The following is a 26,394-nucleotide window of genomic DNA, read 5'->3' on the forward strand; positions in this document are numbered from 1 at the left end:
TAGATCCACTGATGTTCTTTGTATTTCTTAGAAAACAATTAATTCTGGTAATTCTAAGTTAAATAAGAAACGTTTGGTCTGATTTAAGTTCAGAGATTGTGAGGAAAAACTGTGTTTGAATCTTTTTATTCAGCGTATGTAAACATCTGGTTTCAGCTGTTTGTACTTTGTGCTTATGAATAGCAAAGAAGTTAAAAACTCAAAAATATTTTCTTTATCCTAGGGAGAAAAATAAAATCTGTTTTTCTGTCATAACCTCTGACTGAAGACACTTTGTCATCATCAGAGTCACATCAGGAGGATTATTCTTTGGATTGTTCTTTGTTTTATGAAACGTCCTGCATGGTGCGTCCAGCTTAATAAAATAGATTTATTTTTACCAGTTATTGAACATTTTTAAGTCTCAGAAGTTTCAACCGCAGCAGATGATGGCAGAAGAGATCACACTCAGACTTGCTGCTTCGCCAATGAATCTAATTTTATCTCTGGCAGAAGTCTGATGTTGTAAACCAGTAAATTACTCCCAAAGCAGCTGACTTTGGTTTCACAGTTCTTGTGTAAAACATCCATGAGGTCCAAGTTCTGCTTTCTAACAGTACTGTACATTTCAGCAAACTGAAAGTGTCTTTAATGGAAACCAGAAAGCACACGTTGACCCACACAAATTAAATCCCCGATTATGAAATTCAACTTTTCTGGGAAACTTTGAAGGAAATATTTATTTTATTTATATTGCATACTAACGTTAATGTTTGTGTTTTTGTAAGTGGAGGGGAATCTCAGCTGCAGAGGGACATTTTGAATCATTTGACGTTTGGAGCAGGTAGTTCAGCACATCGTCAGCGTGGATTAAAATCCAAAGTGGATTTTAAGATAATTAAACAACTCCAGTCTGAAAATTTAATTTGTGCTTTCACTTCCTCCTGAACTTTGCTGACCCTTGACTTGGTTTCATGGTTTTTATGTATCATGATTTGCAGGGGGAATATTGGAAATCAGTGTTGGCCATCAGCTAAACTCTCTGGTTCAAACTTCCGTCTGTTTATCTAAACTCAGGTGATTCAGATAAAAGTTTACACTAGATTAGACAAATGATTGCAGCTCCTTGAACAAAAAGCAAAACTATTTCCTGTAATAAGCAGGTACGATGTAAAAACGCGACTTCGCATGAATTCAGGAAACAATAAAAAAAGAAAGAAAAAAAAATCCAGACCTTTGTTTTCTGGAATTTATTCATGTGTTTTAGGATATTTGTTTTGTGATTTAATAGATGGTGGATGAGACGGTCGTATAAAAACATGAGTCATTCACTCATGCAGTCTGACTTGTTTAGCAATAAAAAGGGAAAAAACTGTCTAAAACTGAAAGCATTCGTTCAACTTCTGAAGCGCAGCAGCAAGTCTGACTGGAGTCCCTCACAAAGGTACACAAATATCTAATGTTTTAATATATTGATTTACTTCAGAGAATATTGTCTTTTAATGTTGATATTTTATAGGGTTTTGGTTTTAAAGTTTTTGTCCTATGAAAGCAAATCCAGAGAATTTAATAAATTTAGTTTGAAAATAGTTCTACCTTACCTGAGATGTTTTGTCGTCAAAAAAAAATCACAATGTTACTAATTTTGCCATTTAAACTTAAAATGCATCTGCGCATGGATTTAAAGATAAAATGAAAGATAATATTGTGAATGTTTATTAAGATTACAGCATGAAACACATACAGTGCAGGCTTCTCTCACAGCATGTTATTTCATTTTATAATATTCTTAGATATAATAATGTGAAATTCTTTGGTATTTTCTAAATAAATCACAACAAGTAGCATTTAATTGTACAGATGATGAATCCTAGAAGTGCACAGATATAAAATTTTGTTACATTAAAGATGAGACAAAAACATTTCTGATTTTATTTCCATTTCGTCTTCAGCAATAAAGAGGAGACAAGAAAATAAAATCTGAGATGGGTCGGCATGAGGGGAAATCCAAAACATGTGAGTATTTTCACTTGAAATTGATAAGTAGGAGTTTAAACTGTCTAACAATGTTTGTATGAATGAAGCAAAGTGATGAATGAATATATAGAAAGTGCAGATCAGCAATATCACAGTTCTTTCATTTCCTGTCTGCGGGAAAAAACCACTGAGGAATATTTAGTTCTGCTTTATGACCTCGAGGTCAACATGATTAAAGTCTTTTATTCTCACTTAACAGCCACTAAAATCATGTGACCAAATTTAGAAGAGCTAAACTCTTGAACTGCTTTGATTTTTTAGAAAATAAGAGAAGTTTTCAATTTGTAGCGTAGAAATAAATTTGCACATTAAACCTGCAGAACTTCAGTTTATTTCAAAAATCTTCCCAGGAAATCAGGTCAGTTTGACTAATTGTTTTAGTTTCTCTTGGTGTTTCCAGTTGCCATCAGTTTGCTGCTGCTGACTGTGTGCTGCAGCCACATCACTGCTGCTAACATGAAGGAGCATCTGGCCGAATGCTTGGAGGACAAAGACTACGACCTTCTGCTGGAGACGCTGAAAAACGGCCTTCCATGCATTAATACCTCTAATCGGGTCGTTATTGTTGGGGCTGGCATGGCTGGACTGACCGCAGCTAAACTGCTTCAAGATGCTGGACACGAGGTACTTAGAAATTATAGTGTCAATCAAGCAATTTGCAATCATAAACCTTCTATATCTTCTTGTCTTGTCCGGAGTGTGTGGAGGTGTTAGGGCAGAGGCAGCACACAGCATATCAGAGAAAAATAAACAATGTAAACAGAGGAAAACCTGTGAAGTCAACTCCATCCATCTTCTGTTCACCCTTGACCCTAATGGGGTCGGGAGGGCTGCTGGTGCCCATCTCCAGCTACGTTCCGGGCGAGAGGCGGGGTACACCCTGGACAGGTCGCCAGTCTGTCGCAGGGCAACACAGAGACATACAGGACAAACAACCATTCACACACACACTCACACCTAGGGAGAATTTAGAGAAACCAATTGACCTGACAGTCATGTTTTTGGACTATGGGAGGAAGCCGGAGTACCCGGAGAGAACCCACGCATGCACAGGGAGAACATGCAAACTCCATGCAGAAAGACCCTGGCCGGGAATCGAACCCAGGACCTTCTTGCTGCAAGGCAACAGTGCTACCAACTGCGCCACTGTGCAGCCCCGTGAAGTCAACTCACCAGATGGAAATTAAATCCAGGAATTAGTTAAGAGTGATGTCACTGAGTGATGACCCCAAATGAATAAATGGATAAATGAAACATATGAAGCATTTTAGAGTTTCAACAGCAGCTAGAATGACTGAATTAGGACAAAACAATGTACTTTACAATTGGAAACAATTGTAAACTGGTACAAAGGTTCTATTAGCTCCTTTGTACCTAATAGTACAAAGAAATTATTAGGACAAACCAGGAAGATGATCATTACTGGATGATCATCTGCCCGTTCTCTGAAAAGGTTTGTCGAATGGAAAGCTAGGACGGTAACTAATCTAACTATCAGAATTTACTCATCGTTAGTTAAATGTGATTAAATGAATAAATTGCTGTTAAAACTGTTAATTTCTTTGATATTATACAGAGCCACATAGCTTCCTACATTAGTTTATTCATTAGTCATTCAAATTTATACAAAATACTGCAAGTACATGACAGGATTGTGTAACATTGAGATAACTCCTATAGCTCACATTCATTTATTTAACCAGGTGACCATAGTGGAGGCCAGCGGCCGCGTTGGTGGACGAGTGGAAACCTACAGGAATGAGAACGAGGGCTGGTACGCTGAACTGGGAGCCATGAGAATCCCAAGTTTTCACCAGTGAGTTTCCCACACAAATCTAAACTTTCTAAATCAAAAAAACCGACAATAAATGTGAATAGAGATGTGCTACACACACAGAAGTTGCAAAAAGCTTCATGGATACACTTATGTCCAGTAAATCAAAGAGTTTCTAAGGAGAAGCAAAGAAACTTTAGAAAATTGGAGGCAAAACTAGAGTTCTGGTTGGAACATGAAAACTATCGTCCTTTTCAAACAGGTTTAACGTCTTTGAAGGTTTTAACTCTGTTTGCCAACAGGATCGTCCTCTGGTTTGTGGAGCAGCTGGGCCTGAAGTTGAGCAAGTTCACGATGGACGACAACAACACATATTACCATGTCAACGGGGTGAAGAAAAGAACGTATGCAGTCAAAGCAAACCCTGATATCCTCCAGTTCAAAGTGCGAGACAGCGAGAAGGGGCGTTCGGCCGACCAGCTGCTGCAGGCGGCTTTGAAAAAAGTACGTGGAAAAGATCACAACTATTTTCACTTGCAGCTGCAGTATGGAATGAGTTTTGATGGGTTTTTTTCTTTATTGGAGGAAGCATTATGGCAGAAGCTACATGTATAAAACATTTTGGATGCATCCCTGAGCCAAACACATTCACACACACTGTGGGAAGACAAACGTCAATATCAGAGTGTGTTGCAAAAACTTGATGTTTCTATAAAACTGGTGGAAAACAAACAAACATGGATCTGAAAAAATCTGAAAAAATACAAAACAATCCAGGTCAGGTGAAAATCTTCTGAAATCCTGTTAAATGTGTCATCGACTAATGAAACCAGACTGGAAATCTCAGGCCAGGTTTCTAAAAGGTTGAATTTGGCACCAAAGATCTGATTATCACCACAGTGAAACATGGTAGTGGCAGCAGGATGATCTGGGATTCAGATACAGATTGATGTAGATAAGATTTAGCCTTAAAATGTAATAGATTTGAATTTAGTGAGTTATGATGATCAGACACTTTGAGCTCTAGGCGAGATACTTTGAGGGAGAAGAGATATGCTAATTTTTTATATCTAGTATTTGATATTTTTCTATGCAGTTTAATTAGTGCAAATGTTTCCATAGTAGGAAACCACATAATTACCTTCTAGTTTTAACAAAAATAGTGAAAGTTTTATTTGTTCTTGCCCCTTTTTGTGGTGCCCCTACACACCTGGAGCCGCCAGCCAGGCAGGGCAGGGCCACATAGATAGAGGAGGGTTGGAGTTACATTCCTGCAAATGTAAAGCAAGATAATGATGTCATGTTATAACACGCAGCACAAATAATGAGCTGGAGTCAAGCAGCAAGTTCATGTTGTTCATGATTCATAAAAGGTCATTTTCCCTGAACAGAGCTGATTGTTTAACGTTAATGTTAAACTAAAAACTTCAGGAAGTAAAGATTTGTGTAAATATCCACTGGAGAAAAAAATGTACTACTGTAATCTATTTTAAACTACCTATATCAGCTAATATGTGGTGGAGCAAATTTCCATCTGCCTGTAATCTGTATTTCTTTCAAAAACCCAGAAAGAACTAAAACATTAATGGTTGCAGCGACAGCAACCATAAAACCTCAGAGTTTTTTCACTTCACTAATCCTGATGAAGTTTTTCTTTCCTTCTCGTAGGTCAGAGATGAAGTGGAAACTCACGGCTGCAAAGCTGCACTGAAAAAGTACGATCATTACTCTGTGAAGGTAAAGCACAGCGGCGCTTCAACACAAACTGGTTTATTACTTTAAACTGGTAAAGAAAGGATGAAAGCAGCAAATACAGCAGAAACCTTGAGCTTGAACCTAAAAAATTACTTTGGGATTAAATCTAACATTTTCTTATTTAACGAACATTTACTTCTGCATGACTCTGTGGTTTTCATTTTACTGTATGGCTCTGTAGGTTTGGAAATAAGGAAAAATGGCATGACATTAATATTTCTTTCTTTGTTTTTAACAGGAATATTTGAAAGAAGAAGGGAATCTGAGCCTTGAGGCCATCAGGATGATTGGAGAACTTCTTAACGAACAGAGCATGATGTACACGGCCCTGACCGAGATGATCTACGACCAGACAGACGTCAGCGACAACGTCACGTAAGACCAGGCAGCCGAATACCACCAGAACAGGAGGGCAGAATATTTAAATGTTTACATTATGTACAGTTTATCGTTTCACTTTCAGAAGCTTCCAGATCAAAATGATTCTGTATTTTACTGACTTTAGTCATAAACAAAAATATTCCTCTGAACACAAATTACATTTAAAGTAACCATCTTTTGTTGCACAGGATATTTTTTTTAACCTGGCTTCACATAAAAGTTTCAGAATATAATATATAGAATATGATTTTAGGTTTTCTTTTCCATGCTGAATAGTGCGTCTGGTTTAAGCCGACATTCTCTCTGTTGGCTAAGATGCCAGAACGAAGCTGCAGCAAAACAAAATGATTCATGGCTGGAAACTCTAGACATGCCTGAACTTGTGTGTGAGATGTATAGCCTGCAGAAACGAATAAAAAACACAAAGCAAGTGTTTTACCACGTCTTTTGTATTCAGTTCAAATTAATTTTCTACTGTAGCTTCACCTAGACAAAGAAAAGTTAATTGACCTGATTTACATCTACGTTTTTAATTAGGTTTTGTTCTAATTAAAGATATTATTCAGTTTTAAGCTCTTATGAGTAGAAATAAAGAATAGAGATAAATATAATGTTTATAGCCCCTCACTGCGGAAACCATCTCCCTTAAACGCTGAAATTCAGCCAAATCCAGACAATCACAATTTTCTTAGTGCAATATCAAAATTAATTGACAATAAAGTCATTCTAAATCTACTAAGTTCAATGCAAAATATGAATAGTTGGATGTTTTACTCCCTTATTAACCGAATCTGTATTTATCATCACAAAACAACATTTTAGGATGAATCTTGGTGCTGATCTCAGTGTTTCCTTGTTGTTTGAAGGTACTATGAGGTGATTGGTGGGTCGGACCTCCTGCCCAGAGCTTTTCTCACGTTGCTTCATGGTCCGATTCTCCTGAACTCCAAGGTTCAGCGCATCAGCCGGTCAAACACAGGCGTCACCGTCTCCTACCAGGCGGACCAGGAATCCTCTCTGCGCCACATCGACGCCGACGCCGTCCTGGTGACCACCACCACAAAAGCAGCTCTTTACATGGACTTCGACCCGCCGCTGTCCATCCAGAAGATGGACGCTCTGAGGTCGGTCCATTACGACAGCTCCACCAAAATCCTCCTGACCTTCAGCCAAAGGTTCTGGGAGAACGACGGTATCAGAGGGGGAAAGAGCGTCACCGACCGGCCGACACGATTCATCTACTACCCGAGCCACGGTTTCCCAGGCAACGACTCCATTGGCGTCCTCTTGGCCTCCTACACCTGGTCTGACGACTCCCTCCTCTTCCTCGGCGCCAGCGACGAAGAGCTGAAGGAGCTGGCTCTCAGAGATCTGGTCCTGTTGCACGGTGACAGGGTGAGGTCGCTCTGCACCGGTGTTCTGGTGAAGAAGTGGAGTCAGGATCCATTCAGCCACGGCGCCTTCGCTCTTTTCACGCCTTACCAGCACCTAGAGTACGCAGCGGAGCTCTTCAGGAGCGAAGGCAGAGTTCACTTTGCTGGAGAGCACACGGCCTTCTCGCACGCCTGGATCGAGACGGCCATGAAGTCGGCCATCAGGGCCGCCGCCAACATCAACACGGAGGCCATATTGTTTTCAGACAGATGCAGAGGGCGAGATGAGCTCTGAAACCAAAGAAGAATCAAATTCTGTTCATTTGTAAATGAGAAACATTTTTGTAATTTGTTTTATTTGGGTTTTTGTCTAGTTGCATCTGCTGGCGATTTAACAGGGACACATTGTGTACTGGAGTAAAATTCATTGTCTGTGTATGGAAGATGATTAGTGCCACAGAAAAAAAAAAGAATTCTGTGATTAAAGAGAGAAAAATGTAAATATTCTGAGAAAAAATGTCAGAACAGATTAAAGTTAAAATTCTTAGAAAATAGTCAGGATTCTTTTCTTTTTTTTCTCAGTGGCCCTGATCATCTTCTGTAAAACTCTGCAAATAAAAACAATGTTTTTTTAATCATTTTGTATTAAATTAATTTATTCTGCATGTCTTACCTTCTCAAATGTTAGCATAAAAGACTTTACAATTACAAATTTGGCAGATTAATTTCATTTATTCATGAATTAAATTCAGATATAAACACATTTCATTTTTCCACCTGTTCATTGTCTGATTAAGTCGTGTTCAGTCTGTCCACCACAGAGCAACATCAAGAGCAACAAATAAAAAACACAAGAGTTTTATAAATATATGCATGCAATGCAAATAAACTGCAAAGATTATTTCAAAATATATTATAAAATATGAAAGATGCAGTCAGCCACTGTGTTTTAGCATCAAACTCAAACTTAACTGCAAAGAAGAAAATTCAAAAACAAAAAATAGAAATAAGACATTAAACAAGAAGAACCACAGAACAAAAACAGCATAAAACTGAAATCAGAAAACAAAGATCAACCAGCAGCTCTGGGAAGGTCAAGCTTTCAACAGAAGAGAAGAAAACTGTCAGACAAACCCGTCCTGCTTCATTTTAGGAACGTTCCTCAGAAAACCGGTTGGTGCAGAGAGAGGAAGGACGAGCCAGGAAGAAAGCAAAAACTGGGTGTTACGTTTTTATATTTAATACATATGGATGGAAAAAATGAAACATTGGTTTTATTTTCAAGTATTTTTACAAACTTTAGGCCATGCAGGGTATGACACTGATCAATTAGGGCAGCTGAAATTAGACTGTGATCTTCAAAGAAAGCCTCATATGCAAAGACTGGAACCAACCAGGAATAAATAAAAAGTAATGAGATTTAGGGGCCTAACATGAAGCCCTGTGGAACGCCTCACAAGAGTGAAATGGAGGAAAATACAAGGTTAGAAAACCTTTGGCCTGTTAAGTTAAATATCCGAATCATTCCAGAATCTCTGATTCCAACTTCCTGGTCCTGAAGAGAGTAAAACTTTGACTTAATATCTGAATACAGAAAGTTTATTTAAAGTACAAGAATGATTCATCTGTTCTTGGTTGGAAATGTATCATATTAAAGTGGAACTAACGCCGCTCCCAGGCCCCTCTACTGCCTTTTCTTTCCCTAAAAATCTGGAAACTGTTTTCTAAATTACCGAAGAAGCACTGATTGCTCTGCAGAAACGATCCAAAATGGTAAATGTCTGTACTTGTAGAGCTCTTTATCAAGATCAGAAGGCCCCAAAGTGCTTCACGCTACATTCACTCATTCACACACTGATGGTGGGGAGCTGCTGGATAGTAGCCACAGCTACAATAGGTAGACTGACGGAGGTGAGGCTGCATAGTAGCGGCGCCACCAGGCCCTCTGACCAACACCAGCCCAATTTATACAACTTAACTGCAAAAAAACACGATTTAGGATTTGGCTAGCTTATGACTTTAATGTAAAGCTCTTCATTTGGTCCTAAAGCGGTGAAGTTTATCTATTAGACATTCCTTGGAAATATTATTAGATTCCTCACACAAGTGTAACATATTTTTTGTTTTTAATTACTTGTTTTTTGGTGTTTTAAGTGGGACTTTGATGATTGGGAAATGGTCATCGTGATTTAAAACTTGAGAAATCCCAAAACATTAAAGTTTACTAATCAGTAGAGTCAAGTGGTTTTCTGAAATCGAAAGAATTTTTCTTACTTCTGTTTTTCACTCCCTACAGACAACATTCCTGCTTGCTGAGGTCACTTCATGCATGTGACACGGAGAAGAAAATGTTTGGTTACCACATAAAAGAAGATTAAAAATTAATCTTTGGAACCATTTCCTTGTTTGTGTTTTACACATCATCAGGCAGATTTCACTGCTGTCAGCTGATTGAATTATGTGTTGGAGAAACTTCCTACACTGAGAGAGCTGAGCAATAAACCACAGCAGCAAATGTGAAATTATACAGTAACTAACTTCAGCCTTGTGGTTTTGTTGAAGCCAACATTAGATATTAAAAAATGAGGATACAGAGAATCAGGGCGGTTGGCACAAGCTAAAAAAACGTTGCATTAATGAACTTTTACCGGATGATCATGAGACTTAAGTGGTTGATCAACTGTTTGCATGACTTGATTAAAAGTGAAACCAAAATCAAACCACCGGTGTCTCTGTTTATTTAAAGGAAGGCGTCTCTTCTGGGAGGGTTTGGAAGGTGAGGGAACGATAGAAAAGAGTCGGCGTCTCCACCGGAGCGCACGTTTCTCCTACAGCAGATAAGCTCCTCTTCAGGTAAGTTTCTTTAATTTGTCCTCTTATAAAAGTGAAATGAGAAAAGAAATATATGTCAAAGATGGATAATCTGAACCTCGTGTTAAACAAACATCAAACTCATCTTAGAAGTCATTTTCTTGGATTTATTCTCTTAAAATGTAATTAAATATGACCAAAAAATGCTAAACATATTTATATTTATGCTTTTAGTTTAAAGGTGTGTTTCCTGCTTCACTTGCTGACTATTTTCCTCATTTTTCTCAATGTTTGTTATAGAAACCTTAAGATGGGGCCTCATGTGCTGCTGTGGGTCTTATGTAAGTATTTCATGACCTTCCTGAAAGTTGGGAATTAAAATCGCAGAGCTGTTGTTTTCTGTATATGAATAGTTTAGACACAGTCAATAAATCTGAGTATTATTGAAAAGTCCATTTCTTTCATAGCTCTGCAAAAGCCTTTATTTCTGTTAATTATGATGATTTTCTGCGTCCAGTTGATGAAAACACAATATTTAAATTTTGAGTGTTACATCATAATAAAAACATTTTATACAGAAATGTAAACCCAATCAAAACTAATGCCTGCTTAAAGATGGTCCAATTTCAGAAAGTAATTTTATTCTGACAAATGAACCTCATCTGAGCAAATATTCTAATTTATTAAATATGACTAATTTCTGAATATCCAACCTATATTTACAGGAATGTGTCCCTGATTTTTTAGCAACATAGTTTGAAAGTTACAGATTGATCAGAGTGTAATAGTTTATAGAAATATGACTGAATAATCTGGTTGTTTTCTGAAATAAATAAAAAAATGCACTAAATGCAATTTGAGTTTTATGCTTAAATCTTTAAATGAACAACGTAAAATTGCTTTAAAATGCCTGGATATCAGTTTCCCGGTAATATATGTTAAAATAAAGCTGAAAATGTTTGTTTTTGTGTGTCTGCAGTTCCTTTGCTGCTGCTCAGCGAGTGCAGAACCGTCGCTGCGATCAGCGTTAAGGAAGACCTGGCCAAATGCCTGAACGACACCGACTACAATGACCTGATGAACACGATGACGCACGGCCTCCCCGCCATCCAAACGCCTCATCATGTTGTCATAGTCGGAGCCGGCATGGCTGGACTGACGGCCGCCAAGCTGCTGGAGAAAGCAGGACATCAGGTTAGAAATGCAAACATCGCTCACGCTTCAAAGTTTTGCTGGATGGCAGCAGCAGATAAAAAATATCTCACGTGTTTATCATTGTGTTTAAGCACGTAGCTTAAACATGATCTTATCTTTATCATTGTGTTTAAGCTAGATGTTTAAATGGCCCTTAGTGTGATTACTGTTACTACAATTAATCAAAAGTATCCAGCTGCCTTCTAATTTGGTATTTTTGGTTTTTTATCTGGATTCTGAGGAATCACCAGGGTTTTATTTATATCTCACTGATTTAAGCAGGAGTCGTCCAAGAAAGTCAAATTTCTTCAGAAAACTTGAAGAAACCATCACTACTAAAACTCTAAAGACCCTAATTTGCCTGAATTGATTAACAATTAAAAATAATCATTTATATGTTAACTAATAATTATTTTAACTTTAATATGTAACTGGAATAATAAAAACACAATGAAACCTATTTGTGGTTTAGTTTTTGTAGATTCACATATTTGCTGATTTTTCTGTCAAACAAAACTAAAAATTTTAAATGCACTGATCACTTACTGATTCAAATGACAGCAATAAACCACATTTCTGTTGTCTATATGAATAAATCTACTGTGTTATTTATTATCTATAAGAGTCAATAGTTAGTAAAATAATAACAACACACCCTTTTCTACTTGGTCACTGTCTCATTCATGTGTTTGGAAAAGGTGACCATAGTGGAGGCCAGTGGTCGGGTCGGAGGTCGTGTGCAAACCCACAGGAATGAAAACGAAGGCTGGTACGCCGATCTGGGCGCCATGAGGATCCCCAGTTATCACTAGTAAGTCAAGATTACAAATCAAATAAAAACCTAGTTTATATGTGAGGTTAGAAATGATATTTCAAGACCTCAACTCCAAAAGAAGCGAAGAAAACTGACGAGTTGTTTCATCGGAGCTACTTCACTAAAACTGAAAAATGAAACTGAATCACCGTCTCTACTGGTCACCAATATGGGATGTGAAACGTAAAATAATTCAAACAAAAACTCATGAACATATCTTCCAACAGCATCGTCCGATCATTAATCCAAGAATTTGGTTTGAAGATGAATAAATTTCGCATGGTCGACATGAACACCTTCTACTACGTTCACGGCCTGCGGAGCAAAACATACTCTGTGATGCAAGACCCCGACGTTCTGAAGTACAACCTGCCAAAACGAGAACGCCACATAGCGCCGCTAAAGCTGCTGGAGATGGCTCTGCGAAAGGTACGCAAAGGAAAACTTAAAAAGCAATCCTTTCTGTCTTTTATTCCCTGCATTACTTGACAATGTTTTTAATTTTCATTATTTTTGTTTCTGTAGGTCAAAGAAGAGGTCAAGGCTCACGGCTGCAAAGCTATGCTCAAGAAATACGACCATTATTCTGTTAAGGTAAACCACTGCTGACATCACAACCAGAGATCTAACTTAGTGCAGAAACTCAATGATGCAACAAAAACATGCTGTAGGTACGTTTTCTCAGCAAATAAAAAAAAATAATTAGAAAATGTTAAAAACGAGGCACCAGGTCTCTCAGTGGTGCAACACGTCTTCCTCTTATATAAAGACCAAAAAATAAACTCAAAAAAGCAGAAAACTGAAGATGAAGAATGGAAAGTATTTCCACCAGTTCCAGTTAGAAAGTGAGGAATATTGTTGTTTAGATATTCAGGTTTTTAGGTTATAATGAGGATTTTGACATTAAAATAGAGCAAAGTGAGGATATGTCTTTATAAATCCTGACCATACATAATGAGGGAAGTCAGTAAAAACATCTGGGCTGCTTTATGAACTCATTTATTAGTAAATTTACTTCTAACTTCATAACCCTGCATAAAAGTGAAACAGTTGATAACCATAAGTAGCAACTTTTGATTTTATAGTAAAAATTACACAAAATTAACATTTTGTTTTATTCACATGGTTACGCTTAATGTTAACCTCTGGAAATGAAAAAACTTAGATTGTACTTTTCATTTTAATATATAATGCATGTAATATAGAGCTTCAAACAGGAAAATAGAGGAATGGATTTAAAATGGAGGAATGTCATTGTAATTCTTGTAGTAAACACTAGAGGTCCTCAGCCCTCCGTTTTTCCAAGTCAGTGTCCATTTCCACATTCAAGTCGTTAACTTGTCTGATTTTATTTTCATTTCACGCCTTCAGAGTTTCTGATAAGACATTAAAGCTTTTTAATTTTTTTTACTGTTACCAGATTCCTGTTTTAACTGTTGCATTGAGCAAATTGCAATATTCTGACTGGTTTGATGGATTTACAGCAAATGTTAGGATCTGGACCAAACAAACATTTTCACTATTTATACTAGAGTATTTGTCAACTTAAGCATATTCTGCATTGAACATTTTTATTTTTAACGAGTTTAATGTCCAGTTTGATGGCTGATCTGATTACAAAAACCTATGAAATCGCAAAAAAATAACAGAATCTGGACTTTTTGAAAGGCATATTTCACCAACTATCATTTGGGAATTTTAACATTTTAGTTTGAACTTAAACTTAGAGCTGATCAAACAGGACGTACCACAAAACTCATAAATAAAACATAGATTATTAAGTGGACAAGCAGTCAAATAATAGTTATTGTAAAAAGTGATGAAATCAATAACTTGCAGGAAGTAAAACTAACCAGCTGAAACCCAGCAGTTAAACCAGTTTGTTTTTGTTTTGTTGCAGGAATATTTGCTAACTGAAGGCGGTCTGAGCGCAGAGGCAGTGAGGATGATCGGGGATTTGCTAAATGAGAACAGCCTCATGCATCTGGCTCTGACTGAGATGATCTACATCGAGAACGACGTCAGCGACGCCACAACGTGAGAACAGGCCATTTCTGATGCTTTTTCTAATTTACATTTTAGTTTTTGTAAACCAGTACAGCCAACTGGGAGAAGCTTTGTGTCTCCAGTCACCATGGCCAGAATTAGATGGATTTATCTGTGAGATTGATGCCAAACTATTCAAGTGAAAATAAACTGAATAAAAAAACTTAGATATTAAATAAAAAAAGAAAAAAAAGCATTATAGAAACTATTTTTGCATGAGTTTTGTGTTTGCCTTATTCAGTTTTCTGATTCATTAGTGTCAATTTTTCATTGCTTTTTCTTGCATGTTGTGTTTTTGTCATTAATTTTCCTTCACCCATTTTGATGATTTCATATTTTCAGTTATAAAATTGTGTAATTTGATACCTGCCAAGTTAATGTTTCATATTTATGTCATATTCTGTATTCCTGCTGTTTCATCCCTGCCTTTTTTCCACCGTAACTTTGATTTATGTGAAATTATATATTATGTCTGTTGTTATGAAATGATGATTCAAAGGGACAAAACAGTAATGCAGGGAGAAAAATGACCCAGAACAATTTTCTAAAGTTATTAGATTATTCTTATAAGTCTTTTTGTTGAAATTGTACTTTTTTCCTCATAATTTTATGATCAGCTTTTACGTTTTGTTTATCCTTCTCTAATAGGCTTTTGTTGTTTTCTTGCCTACATCAATATATCCAAGCAACAAATGTCCCAGAATCATTATAAAGAAAGATGAACTCATTCTGATCCATTTTGTGTGAAGGTACGATGAAATAACTGGAGGGACGGATCTTCTGGCTAAAGCCTTCCTGACTGTCCTGGACGCTCCCATCCTTCTGGACTCCCGGGTGAGGCGGATCCAGCGGTCACATAAGGGTGTGACTGTGTGGTACCAGAGGGAAAACGATCCGTCTTTAGAAAGTCTCCAGGCCGACGCTGTGCTGGTAACCACGACGGCCAAAGCTGCCCTCTTCATAGAGTTCGATCCGCCTCTCTCCACCAGAAAGATGGAGGCAATGCGCGCCGTTCACTATGAAAGCTCTACCAAAATCATCCTCACTTTTAAGGAGAAGTTCTGGACAAAGGACGGCATCATAGGAGGGAAGAGCATCACAGACAGACCCATTCGCTACACCTACTACCCCAGCCACAGTTTTCCAGGAAACGACAGAATCGGCGTCCTCCTGGCCTCCTACACCTGGGGCGACGACTCGCACCTCTTCCAGGGAGCCAGTGACGAGGAGCTGAAGGAGCTGGCCCTCAGGGACCTGATGCACATCCATGGCAAGAACATCCGCAATCTCTGCACCGGTGTGATCGTGAAGAAGTGGGAGCTGGATCCGTACAGCCTGGGTGCGTTCGCTCTGTTCACTCCGTACCAACACATCGAGTATTCTGCAGAGCTCTTCAGGCATGAAGGACACATTCACTTTGCAGGAGAACACATGGCTTTTCCTCACGCTTGGATTGAAACGTCCATGAAATCTGCGATCAGGGCAGCTCAGAATATTAATAACGCTGTGCACAAAGATTCCTGCAAAACTGAGCTGTGAGACACCAAGTCTGAGAGACAAAGTGATGCTGGGTCAACCTCTCACCTCCTTCACATTTAACAAAATGATGTCAAATGTGTGCAGGTAATACGTTTGCAACACAGTTGATTTACACAAAATGTGTTTAACTTTGTAAATGTGGGGGACTGGTTGAGCTTGGATGACCTCTGGAAACATTTTTTAATCTTTAAAATGATAAACTTCTTTTTTTTCTTTTTTTGCTGCACAAACATTTGACACCAATTTTGTTTAATTTGAAGAAATCACAATTTCATACGATATATTTGGCCAGTTTGATAGTCATCCACCTCATTTTATTCCCTTTATACAGTTTGACTTTGGTTCAGTTCATTTTAAAGTCCCAGTTCACAACAAATATTTTAGATTAATTTAACAGAATCAGATCCGATTCATCTGCATAAATATATGATCACATAAAGCCAGTTGTATAGATATAAAGTTGGTCAAAATGTCTTCTAGTAACAGAAGTTCAGTCCAGATATCTTCATAAACAAAACACAAAATGTTGGAGACATTTTCTTAAATCTGTTGTAAGAGTTTGAGGAAAATATTGGCTAATTAAAACCAATAAGTTTCACTATTTGTCTCTAATATCCCTGTTGTCTCATATTGTGCAGCCTCAGTTACAATCCATAAATCAGACTGTATGCAAAGGGAAACGTGACTGTGATCCGACTCTTACATGTATCTGGATTTTATAGTTTTTCAGGCTGCAGTGAAAAAGTTTTATTTGACTCTGATGAATGTAATGTTACACAACAAAAATACTTTTGTTCACAATTACATCCAAAACTGAAGTAAAACTCAAAGGTTTGTGCATGTTAATATGAGGAAATATTGTTAAATATTTGTTTTACATGGAATGCCTGAAATATTTTAAACTATATATTATAGACTTTTAAACAGGATTACAAGATCAGCCAGTAGATATCATAAATACTCTTCTGCAAGTTTGTTTTTGTTCTTTTTAGTGACTACTAGCTGGTCATGTTAACCAGTCTGTATTTATTAAACATAACTGATAATGGGAAATGTATTTTATATATTTTAAACGGGGAAAACGCTGCCATTATCTTGTCCATATGCTGTCTAGTCATGTTAATTTGTAGCTGAAGTTCATGTGTATTTGGTCTAGAGGTGATATTGTTCTTTCTTTCTGATGTTAAGTTACTGTAAATTAAATTCATACATGATGTTTATTCTTAAACATTACGACTTAAAACTTTGTATTTCAGAGCGTTACACATACCTGCTGGATTTACTTGTGGCATTGGCCAAAACGTTTGGATTGAATATGATTCAATAAGTATAAAAATGTATAAAACTTGACATTTTTTATTTTCTTTATACGCGTTGAATTTGCAAATAAAGCACCGTATTTAAGTTTGTGTTTTAAATTGTAAAATACATTTTAATTCATACGATCTCTGTGTGTCGATCTGAAACCTTTGCTCCACCATCAGGGCAGAAAGAAAATTAAAGAAATAACTTCAGTGAATCCCAGCTGCTTTCTTTGGTTTTAGTGTTCAATAGTTATTGTGTTTCCTTAAGTTTCATATTGTGAAATATTGTTACTTTGTGCTAAGAGGCAAGTGAGGCATCATCTAAATATTAAAAATAAATAATACCAAAAAAAATGACCACAGAGATTTCTAAATCTGAAAAGTATAAGACATTAAATGTATTTCATATTTTCCTGAATTAAAATGTTCTGTAGAACAAATGCAAACAGCAACAACTGTCCAAGAGAAAGCAGGGAAGGTCAAAGGGTTAAACATTAAAATGATTCTTAAACTGTGTTTTGTTTTAATTATATATGTTTTTATCTATAAAACACAAAGTCCAGAGGATCAGAACACTGAGAAATAATATGTAAAAATGTTTCTAATATTAATCCATTATTATTTATTTATCATCAGAAAAACTAAAACAAGACAAGCTGACCCAAATTATGAGCAGAAATACAGATTTAGAAAGATTAAAAGTCATTAAGAACTGCAAGCAACCTGCATCCTGGTTTAAAGACAAAACTGTTCAGTCAAAGTTATATTTGGTGCAAAAAATAAAAAATTAAGTATCTACTTGGTCTCTTCCCCCTGTATTAACAGCAGAGTTGAGCTAAATGAGCTGTTAGCTTTGCAGTAATAAGTACTGATCATTTAAATGCAAGCAAACAGTATTTGGTATGAATGGATTAATTTAGGTCATGGCCCAACATTTCACTTGGACACAAGTAAAAGTTTAGATTTTTTTTTACTTTAAAGTCATTCAGAAATGGACGTGGTGGAGGAATCCAGATCATTCTGCTGCTGCATAACCCAAGTCTGAACGTAAAGTCACAACCAGAAGGCTGCACACCCAACTTATGCTGAAATTAAATTACATTTCCAAATTATTAGTTAAATGAAACATTCAGACATTTAGAAACATGTCTGCAACCAATGCCATCTGTGTTCTCGACACAAAAAGCGGAAATCGTTTCCTGTTTCCATTTCCCTGAGTTATTTCACTTTATAAATTGTTCTAATTTGTGGTTAAATTATTTCTGGATTTGGTGTCTGTGTGGATTACTTGGATTCTTAAACACAATTTGTATCAATTTCATGAAACCTTAGAAAAAAAGTCACAGAGAAAAAGTTTGAGTTACACGTGTTTTTGTTTTTTTTCCACAGGATTTGTGTTTCCAAAGGATCCATTCAGCAAATGCTTTGCTAAGTTAGTTAGTTAGTTACTAATTAGCAGGTTGGGACTAAAGCTTCTTTGCTTTGCGTAGAAACAACAGAGGTAAAGCTACGTTGCATGGAATACCACACCACTGTGCAGACGTTAGAATCAGACATGCATTCTCATCAATGAGCAGATTTAGGTTTTTCACAGCAAGAACAACAATGCAGGCCACAAAATACACGAGGAGCGCTGCAAGGATGGCCATGATGGTCTGGAAAGCTTTCCTCTTTGCTTTATCTGCCTTCTCTTTTTTCCTGCCAGTTTGACCCGGTCCTGGATGAATCAGAACATAAAGAACAGAGACGCTGCAGAAAGAAATGCTTATTATTGAGGTAGCAAAGAAGCAGAAATATGCAACATAAGGCATCTCAGGGAAAAAAACAGCAACTATCCCAAGCCATCCGAAAGAGATCAGCCAACCACAGACGATGCTGATGTTCCTGATCCGGATCCCATCGGACTGAGTCAGCCCCCTGTAGGTGATGGGATGAACAACGGCCAGATAGCGATCCACGCATGTCAAGATGTGAAAAACTATTTCTCCAGGAAAAGCAATGCTGGCTGCATAAAAGCCCAAAATAACAACACTATAGATGTGAGCGTATTGGCCACAGAGGTACAAAACAACTGCAAGTCCAAAGATCAGTTGCAAGGCGGCAGAGTTGTAGGTGAACAGATCAGAGTGGCTGGTTTTAGTGGAGCGCCGTCGGAAACCCAAGCAGAGGACGACGATGGAGACCGGAACGACACACAGAAACCGGACGATCATGAAGACTGTGGAGAATAACTCTGCAGTTTTATAAGAATCACAGCTGTACATTAGATTGAAGTATCCGCTCGACGCGTTGTTGGACATTTTGGTTTTCAAGTCTTTGAGCTTAAAACAGAAAACATAGGAAAAGTATGAGATGGCAGAATATAACTACAATTAAAGTCAAAAAGTCATGAATCCACTGAGATTTAGAGTCATCGTTTGATTTTACCAGGTTTTACTTTGAACATTAGTAAGAGAGAATTTATGGAGGCAGATAAGATTAGGGTGATGGCAGTGAGGCCTTCCGACCATAAAGATTTGTAGCTCATCACAAAATATGAATGGACAAAAGTAGAAACATGCAAAAAAATATTTTAGCAACTGTGAGGAATGTTGTCATAAAAAACACTTTCTACTAATTGTTGAGAAGGATAGAAATATTTGACATGTTGTGTTAATATTTAAATATAAGGATATTTTCTAAAATTGCTACCCCTTGTGTATTATATTATATAAAATATCTACATGAAAAGAAAATAAGTGAGGATGTGACGAAGCTGCACCTTATTTCTAAAGAAGTGAACTAGACAAAGACGGCTTAGACTCCGCTTCCTGATTTATTTCTATCTCTCCTTAAATTTTTAGTAAATTATTATTTGATGTATTTTTTCTGTGAAAAACAAGTGATAAGATCTATAAAATACTTTACAAGGCTGCAGACTAAAGAAACACCATTACATTTTAACAAATTGAACAAAATGAGACTTGTCCAATTATTTTAATTACACAAAATGTCTGCACTGGAGATAAAGGTTATTTCAACCCTCAGAAAATAGATAAATGTTATAAACAGTGGACAACAATATGCAGTCACACTGTGGAACCACATGTGTGGAGAACAGCAGTAAAATGGCAGCTGAGGTCACCAAAACAAACCCACATTGTCTGACCTGCAGTCAGAATTGTACAGTCATTTTTAAAAGTGAATGAAGTATAACAGGGAACAACATAAATGACCCACCTTGTGTCTTGTGGAGCTGCAGATGAACTGCTTCCCACCAGCACTGACAGGGAATAAAAAACAAAGATAGAAATGTTTTTGCATGAAAACAAATCCTGCTGTCAAAGCAAAAAGACATTAATCAGAATATAAACGACAAACTTCGTTTCACCTCATTGCAGGTTGCATTTTAAAAGAAACTGAAAATCTTTTCAACTTATATTATCTGAGCTTTTAGTTGTGTATTAAAGTGCAATAAAACAAATTTTCTGCTGCTTAAACTGTGAATTACTGAAATATTTTTTTATAATGAGGCTGTTCATTGTTAATGTCCAACACAATTCAAATTAGTCATAAACAGAGGCTGGAGGCAGTTTCTAAAATACATTTATCTATTTGCATGTGTTTGTCAAGAGATCTTGATTTATTTCTGAAGTTATTTGTCAGTACAATTTAATCATTTTTGATAGAAATTAGCCAGGTCTTAAGTGTTGAAATTTGCAATACAAACAGGAACAGATTACAAAGAAATCCTACTAAATGCCTTCCTTACAGAGAGAACAGTTAATCACTTCAACAGCCAAAATTATACACAACTATAGCTGGAAATACACCAAGATAATAGAAAGTTTATTCCCTATATTTATTGTTGTGATTTTTTTCAATTTAAACCTGTAACCATCCTTAATTCAAATTATTTGCTATAATTTTACATTAATGTGATTTAAGAGCTGGTGACCTAAACTCTTTTCTGTTCTGTTTTAGATTATTTTGTCATTATTCAGATCCATTTGTTGACATATTAGACTTTATTATTATTATCACTTTGATAAAAAATGTACAATAAGATAAAGCAGCATGCAGTGTGTGTGTGTTGTTGTTGATTCTGCCGCTGTGTGTGTGAAGCGCCTTCACTTCTCAGTTCTGTCTCAAATGCTGCTATAAGTGCAGATTCGCTGTTCATTAGAAAAACCTGCTGTCTCTGTTAACAGAAGATTTGAATTGTGTCAAACCTTGTGGACTTTCAAAATGAGTCATAGTGTTTGTTGTGGAAACATGTAAAGCAACTTTATTGGCAGAGAATTTTCATTTAGTGAACTTTGAATATAACCACAGAGATGATAAATAGCAGAGTAGATCTGTTCTAACCAATCAGTAAGAACCAGGAATAAAAAACAGGCGTGTCAGCTGGATGCAGAATTTAGTTCTGCAAAACAAATAATGATGAAAATATGTAATAACTCGCACAAATTCAATATTTAGTTTGTTAATTTAAATTTATTTACTTATGTAAGCAAAACCTAAACATTGTCTTTAGAGCAGTGAAAATAATAAATTTGACAGAAATAAAAAACATTTCAGTAACAAACTAATTAAAATATGATCACATGGATAAGAATGTAAAAACATGTTTTTTTCTTTGTTTATATCTTATTCTGTTTAGATTATTAAGACTTCTAAGTGTATCCAAAATTAATTGTTCACACTTAAAGATGTAATAAAATGTAAGATTGTGTGCCATCATATTTCAACAAGACTAATAAAGATGTTAAGCAAACATAATATATTGTCATATTGGACGTAAAAATCACTAAGCAGATATTAAATATATATTTTATCGATTTTATTTTCATCTATGATGCACTTTTCATACAGCCAAGAATAAAAAAGTACATTAAAAACTAACATTAGCTATTTAAGATCCAAGCAAAAATAAATAAATAAAAGAACATTAAAATACCAAAAATTATAAATTCTGCCAGAGAACCAAAATTCATCTCAGGAGTAGAACATTATTAATAATCTGTACAGATGCTGTATTGTCACATGTTCATGTTGTCACATTCTATATTTTAATTTCTCACTACGCCTTTTTTGAGCCAAACAACTTTAACCAGGTCTATGCCTTCATCTACTTAATGCTTTTGTTACAACCACTGGGCCAACAGACAGAGATTACTATGGCAACCACAATAAACCGAGTCCTTACAAATGTAAAAGAAATAATATATATATATATATATATATATATATATATATATATATATATATATATATATTTGCGGTTTTGCCAAATTAAACAAACTCTTTCACGTGAAGAAAACATAAGTTGTGATGAAGGAGCCGGGCAGTAATAAGTAAAGTCCGTGTCAACATATAACCACACACACACACGCACACGCACACACACACCTACACACCTACACACACACACACACACACACACACACACACACACACACACACACACACACACACACACACACACACACACACACCGATATAAATACACACTGGACTTAACTTACTGTTTGGTTTCAGCTCAAACCGGCGCGGTTCTTCGTGGGTGAACACGCACCGTGTTCCGGCCTCAGTCCTTATTTCCATAGCCTGTAATTTTCAGTGTCAAACATTTTCCCGGTTCAGATTTTCAAACAAAACTATTTCCTGGATTACGGCGCACCGGGAGGGAGTCACGTGATTACGTAATGACGTCAGCAAAGCGATTGATTAATTTGGTGTTTTCTATTAATTCAATTATTGTTTTTTATGTCACAAATTTCTTTTTTCAGTATTATGATTATTTAATTTATTTTGTATACTTTGATATGTGTTTACTTGAGTTTTTTTTGTTTGTCTTCCGGTGGGCGGAGCCAATGACTCTGAAAGAGGCTGAACAGGAATTATTAAGGAATTATTTACTTAAATAAAGCTCGTGTATCCTGCTGAAAAGTTACTACTTGTTTTTTGTCTTATTTTGAGTATACTAAGATATTTGCACTTAAAAACTACACCAAAAATACTTTGCAAGATTTTGTGTTTTTGCAGTCAAACAGAAAGAAACCTGCAAGTGAATATTTACATCGTAGCCCAAAGTTATCCAGCCCTCTAACTCCCACCTCTAAACTAAAGGAAGGCTGATGGGATATCTTAATAGTAGAGAATAAGCAAAGATTGTCATTTTTTATTTGAAACATTGCATACTACTATCAAAAACAACTGCCACAAAAGCTACTTTTGTCCAACTTGCTAAATCAGGCTGGGTAATGATGTAAACTACTCATTGTCAGTTAAATGTTTAAACACAAATTTCTTTTTGACAAAGATGCCCTTGTTCCTCATCCAGGATTATTTTTTAAAACGTGACATTTTGCAGTTTCTGTGGAGAAAAAGCAGCGGTAACACCATGGAGCTGGGCAGATTTGACCAGGACCCCAATATGGTGGCAATACACCAAACGTCGCGACTCGTTGTTGGTAAAGCATTCACTGCATAGCAAATCATATTGCCTCCAAATCTTATCATCAACACTCCCATAATTATCAGGATGATCTTGAAAGCTCTCCTCTTAGCTTTATCAGTTTGCATCTTGTCTTGAACTTTTTTACCTGGAGGCTGACGAATCAGAACGCAGAGAATCGAACGGCTGCAGAAAATTACAGCGATTAAGCAAAATCCCATTATAGAGAACGGTAAAAAGTTTAGCTCAGTGTACTCTATGAACAGCACCACTCCACCAGGCCCCACAAAGCACTGCTGCCAAATGACTGCAGTGATCATGTTTCTGATGCGGGTTCCCATGGCCTGCCTCAGCTTTAGATAGGTGATCGGTCGAACCACATACAGGTAGTGCTCAACACAGATCAGCATCGGTAACAACATCTGGGCGTTCCAGGGAAACAAGGAAATGTATATCCCCACTAACTCAATCCCTGACAAATTCATGACTTTGGAGCAAATACCAAGAACTGCTCCAAGGACTCCAACCAGTTCAACGACGGCCATGTTGTAGGTGAAGAAGTCAGAATGGCCCATGAACTGTGAGGTGGAGCGCTGCTGGTTCCACCGCTTGAATCCCAAACAGAGGACGATGACAGAAAGAGGAAAAACCAGGATGACGTAGATACAGCGGTACGCTAAGCCCATGTATGTGGCGACAGCCGAGAAGGAGCAGCCATATTGCAGGTCAGATGTGTTGAGGGACTGGAGTTGAGACACGGAGTCGTTACTGGAGGTCAGCTGCTGGGCAGACATTTTCACACAGGTGAGGCTGTAAAAAATGGAGAATCATAAGATTAAAGAATGAGAGGGACAAAGACATGTTCTCTTTCACAAATCATTTAAGGTGGAGACTAAATCTTTGTGTTTTCTTTTTAGTCATGATGGAGAATCTCCAAAGTGCAACAGCAGGGTAATCGTGTGTCCTCCTACTGCGGGATAGGAAAAGAAATACTGTAATGTTGATAAAGTTACTCTGTGTTTAATGGCTGAAATTTTTACTTCTAGTTTGATCTAAAATTTACTTTTTTGGCTTAATTTCTAGTAATTGAAGTGGTTTAATGAAATACTTTTTAAAAAACATTTTATTTCTTGTGTGTTTTGTAATTCTGCAAATTAATTCTTCTGGTTTTATATTCCTTTCACTTGCAACCATTGTAATGTCTTCAGTTTCTCCCTCTTTCTCGAAATGGATGATTGTCTACAGGTGCAGAGAAAATTAAAGAATAAAAATGCAGAAGTCAAATTATGGTCACCCATCAGATTCATCTACTTTCTGGATAGATCAACACATTATCGGTCATGAAAATAACCAATAATTAATTAGATGTATAGTACATACCTGTAAGTAGTTTTATAATGTACTGATCATTTTTTATCTAGTTTTTGTGCTGAATTAAAAAATCAAAAATCAATTTTTAAAAAAAAGCAAATATAGTAGAATAATGCATCTTGTGTTAGGTTATGAGTTTCAACCACATTTTGGGTCATTTTAACTTTAAGCAATGGTCAGTTTAACCCAATCTTTGGGTAATTCCTACAATTCAACATGGTTCACAAACCAGCCGAGTTAAAACAATCCAGTGTTGCTTCAGTCCAAATTTCACCCAGAACTGGGTTAGAAATTGTATTTCTTTTTTTAAACCAGCATTTTTTAGTGATAGTAAATTTTTTGCTTTTATTGTGATTCTCTAAACTGTGGATATAAGATTCAATTATGTGGCAGAAGATGCATATAAAACCATTTCTGAAAGTTAAATCTCATGAAGTACTTGTTTGGTCATCAAAAAAACTCAGGTGATTTAAACTGAAATGTCAGATTAATCTGTTGATTAGTGATCCACAAATGTCTGTAAAACTAAAAATACGTAGCTCTAACTAATAAGAAACAATCGGTTATAATATGTCAGTTGTGTTGTGGGTAATTTGCCTTTTCCTTGAATTTTTCAGTATTTAAACAGAAGTTATAGACTTTTGGTAACCTTGACCAGATTAATCCACTCAGTATGGATTCCCATTGCAAACTAAAATGAAAAAAGACTCAGTTGGTGTCTAACACTGAAATTAGTCAAACAGATTAAGCCTACCTGACCAAAGATGAGCTCAGACGGTTTCCTTCTGCAGTTTTCAGCAGCTATTTGCACATTGCTTGCTTGTAGATCCTTTATGTAGTCAGACGCAGGTGTTTCAAACAAACACATTGTAATTTCTGCGGTTTGTAAATTATTTCTGTCACAATGTTTGAGCTCCAGCTGAGGCCTCAGAAGTTCACAACCTTTTCATAATTACTTCCAATGTACAACTTACTTCATCATCCATTAGAAGCAAAACTAAAGCAACATTGATCTGTTTATTGACATAATAAAGATCTTATACTGAATTAATTTTAGTATCAGAGTGATTTCTTTCATTACATTCATACCTAATTGTAGGTGAATTATTTCAGCAAGGGAACATTTTGAAATGTAATAATTACTACAATGCAATTCTGAAAACAACACCAGGAAGTTACCATTCAACTTGATCAATCAATATAATAATCCTACAGAAATAACCAATCAGATCATAAAGTAACAAATGGGTTAGAAAGACAGATTTCAGCTGCGTTTTATTTAAATGAAGGGAATAAAGTTCTGGTCCCTTTGTTTGTTTTTAAGTTTGGTTTTTTAATACCCAACCTTCCTGAAAAGGAGTCACTGTCTTTATGTCATTTACCACCAAACGTTAATTTGTAAAGGTAGAAGTTTCTTTGTGTCGGCTCCAGCCAGCGGTGATTGAAAGTGAATTTGCTCTGCTGCTCCTGTTCTGTGAAGTAGAAACTAAATCCTAGCAGGAAAACGGTAGAATATCATGTTTAATAAAAAATGAACAGAGAAAAGGAAGAAACACAAAAGTGAAAATTGAATGGAA

At 36.5% G+C, this 26,394-nt stretch overlaps 2 protein-coding genes and 1 long non-coding RNA gene across 3 annotated transcripts; 2 read left to right on the forward strand and 1 right to left on the reverse strand.

Moving 5' to 3' along the window:
- Window positions 1-555: 555 nt before the first annotated feature.
- On the forward strand, window positions 556-7,937 carry LOC114156839 (L-amino-acid oxidase-like). The gene is made up of 8 exons (XM_028037365.1): window positions 556-1,423; window positions 1,932-1,995; window positions 2,417-2,640; window positions 3,720-3,832; window positions 4,093-4,294; window positions 5,459-5,527; window positions 5,784-5,920; window positions 6,793-7,937. The coding sequence occupies exons 2-8, from the start codon at window positions 1,965-1,967 to the stop codon at window positions 7,592-7,594; spliced, it is 1,578 nt and encodes a 525-aa protein (XP_027893166.1). The 5' UTR covers window positions 556-1,423; window positions 1,932-1,964; the 3' UTR covers window positions 7,595-7,937.
- A 1,815-nt stretch (window positions 7,938-9,752) lies between these two features.
- LOC114156799 (L-amino-acid oxidase-like) lies at window positions 9,753-16,784 on the forward strand. The gene is made up of 8 exons (XM_028037297.1): window positions 9,753-10,152; window positions 10,411-10,451; window positions 11,090-11,304; window positions 12,003-12,115; window positions 12,346-12,547; window positions 12,644-12,712; window positions 14,019-14,155; window positions 14,914-16,784. Exons 2-8 carry the CDS (start codon window positions 10,421-10,423, stop codon window positions 15,701-15,703), a joined length of 1,557 nt encoding a protein of 518 aa, XP_027893098.1. The 5' UTR covers window positions 9,753-10,152; window positions 10,411-10,420; the 3' UTR covers window positions 15,704-16,784.
- Window positions 16,785-17,911: 1,127 nt separating this feature from the next.
- LOC114157827 (uncharacterized) lies at window positions 17,912-22,624 on the reverse strand. The gene is made up of 3 exons (XR_003598283.1): window positions 22,515-22,624; window positions 20,227-20,269; window positions 17,912-19,328 (listed from the first exon to the last, which is right to left on the reverse strand). It is a non-coding gene; the product is annotated as an uncharacterized LOC114157827 (long non-coding RNA).
- Between the last annotated feature and the right edge of the window lie 3,770 nt (window positions 22,625-26,394).

This window comes from Xiphophorus couchianus, chromosome 14, assembly GCF_001444195.1.
Source record: "Xiphophorus couchianus chromosome 14, X_couchianus-1.0, whole genome shotgun sequence".
In the NCBI taxonomy this organism is placed as follows: Eukaryota; Metazoa; Chordata; class Actinopteri; order Cyprinodontiformes; family Poeciliidae; genus Xiphophorus; species Xiphophorus couchianus.

Excerpts from the sequence above, each read along its gene's own strand:
- LOC114156839 (XM_028037365.1), top strand. The coding sequence starts at position 1,965 with ATGGGTCGGCATGAGGGGAAATCCAAAACAT. Across the intron at positions 2,641-3,719 it reads TTCAAGATGCTGGACACGAG|GTGACCATAGTGGAGGCCAG; the intron begins GTACTTAGAAAT and ends TTATTTAACCAG. Across the intron at positions 4,295-5,458 it reads TGCAGGCGGCTTTGAAAAAA|GTCAGAGATGAAGTGGAAAC; the intron begins GTACGTGGAAAA and ends TCCTTCTCGTAG.
- LOC114156799 (XM_028037297.1), top strand. The coding sequence starts at position 10,421 with ATGGGGCCTCATGTGCTGCTGTGGGTCTTAT. Across the intron at positions 10,452-11,089 it reads TGTGCTGCTGTGGGTCTTAT|TTCCTTTGCTGCTGCTCAGC; the intron begins GTAAGTATTTCA and ends GTGTGTCTGCAG. Across the intron at positions 14,156-14,913 it reads GACGTCAGCGACGCCACAAC|GTACGATGAAATAACTGGAG; the intron begins GTGAGAACAGGC and ends TTTTGTGTGAAG.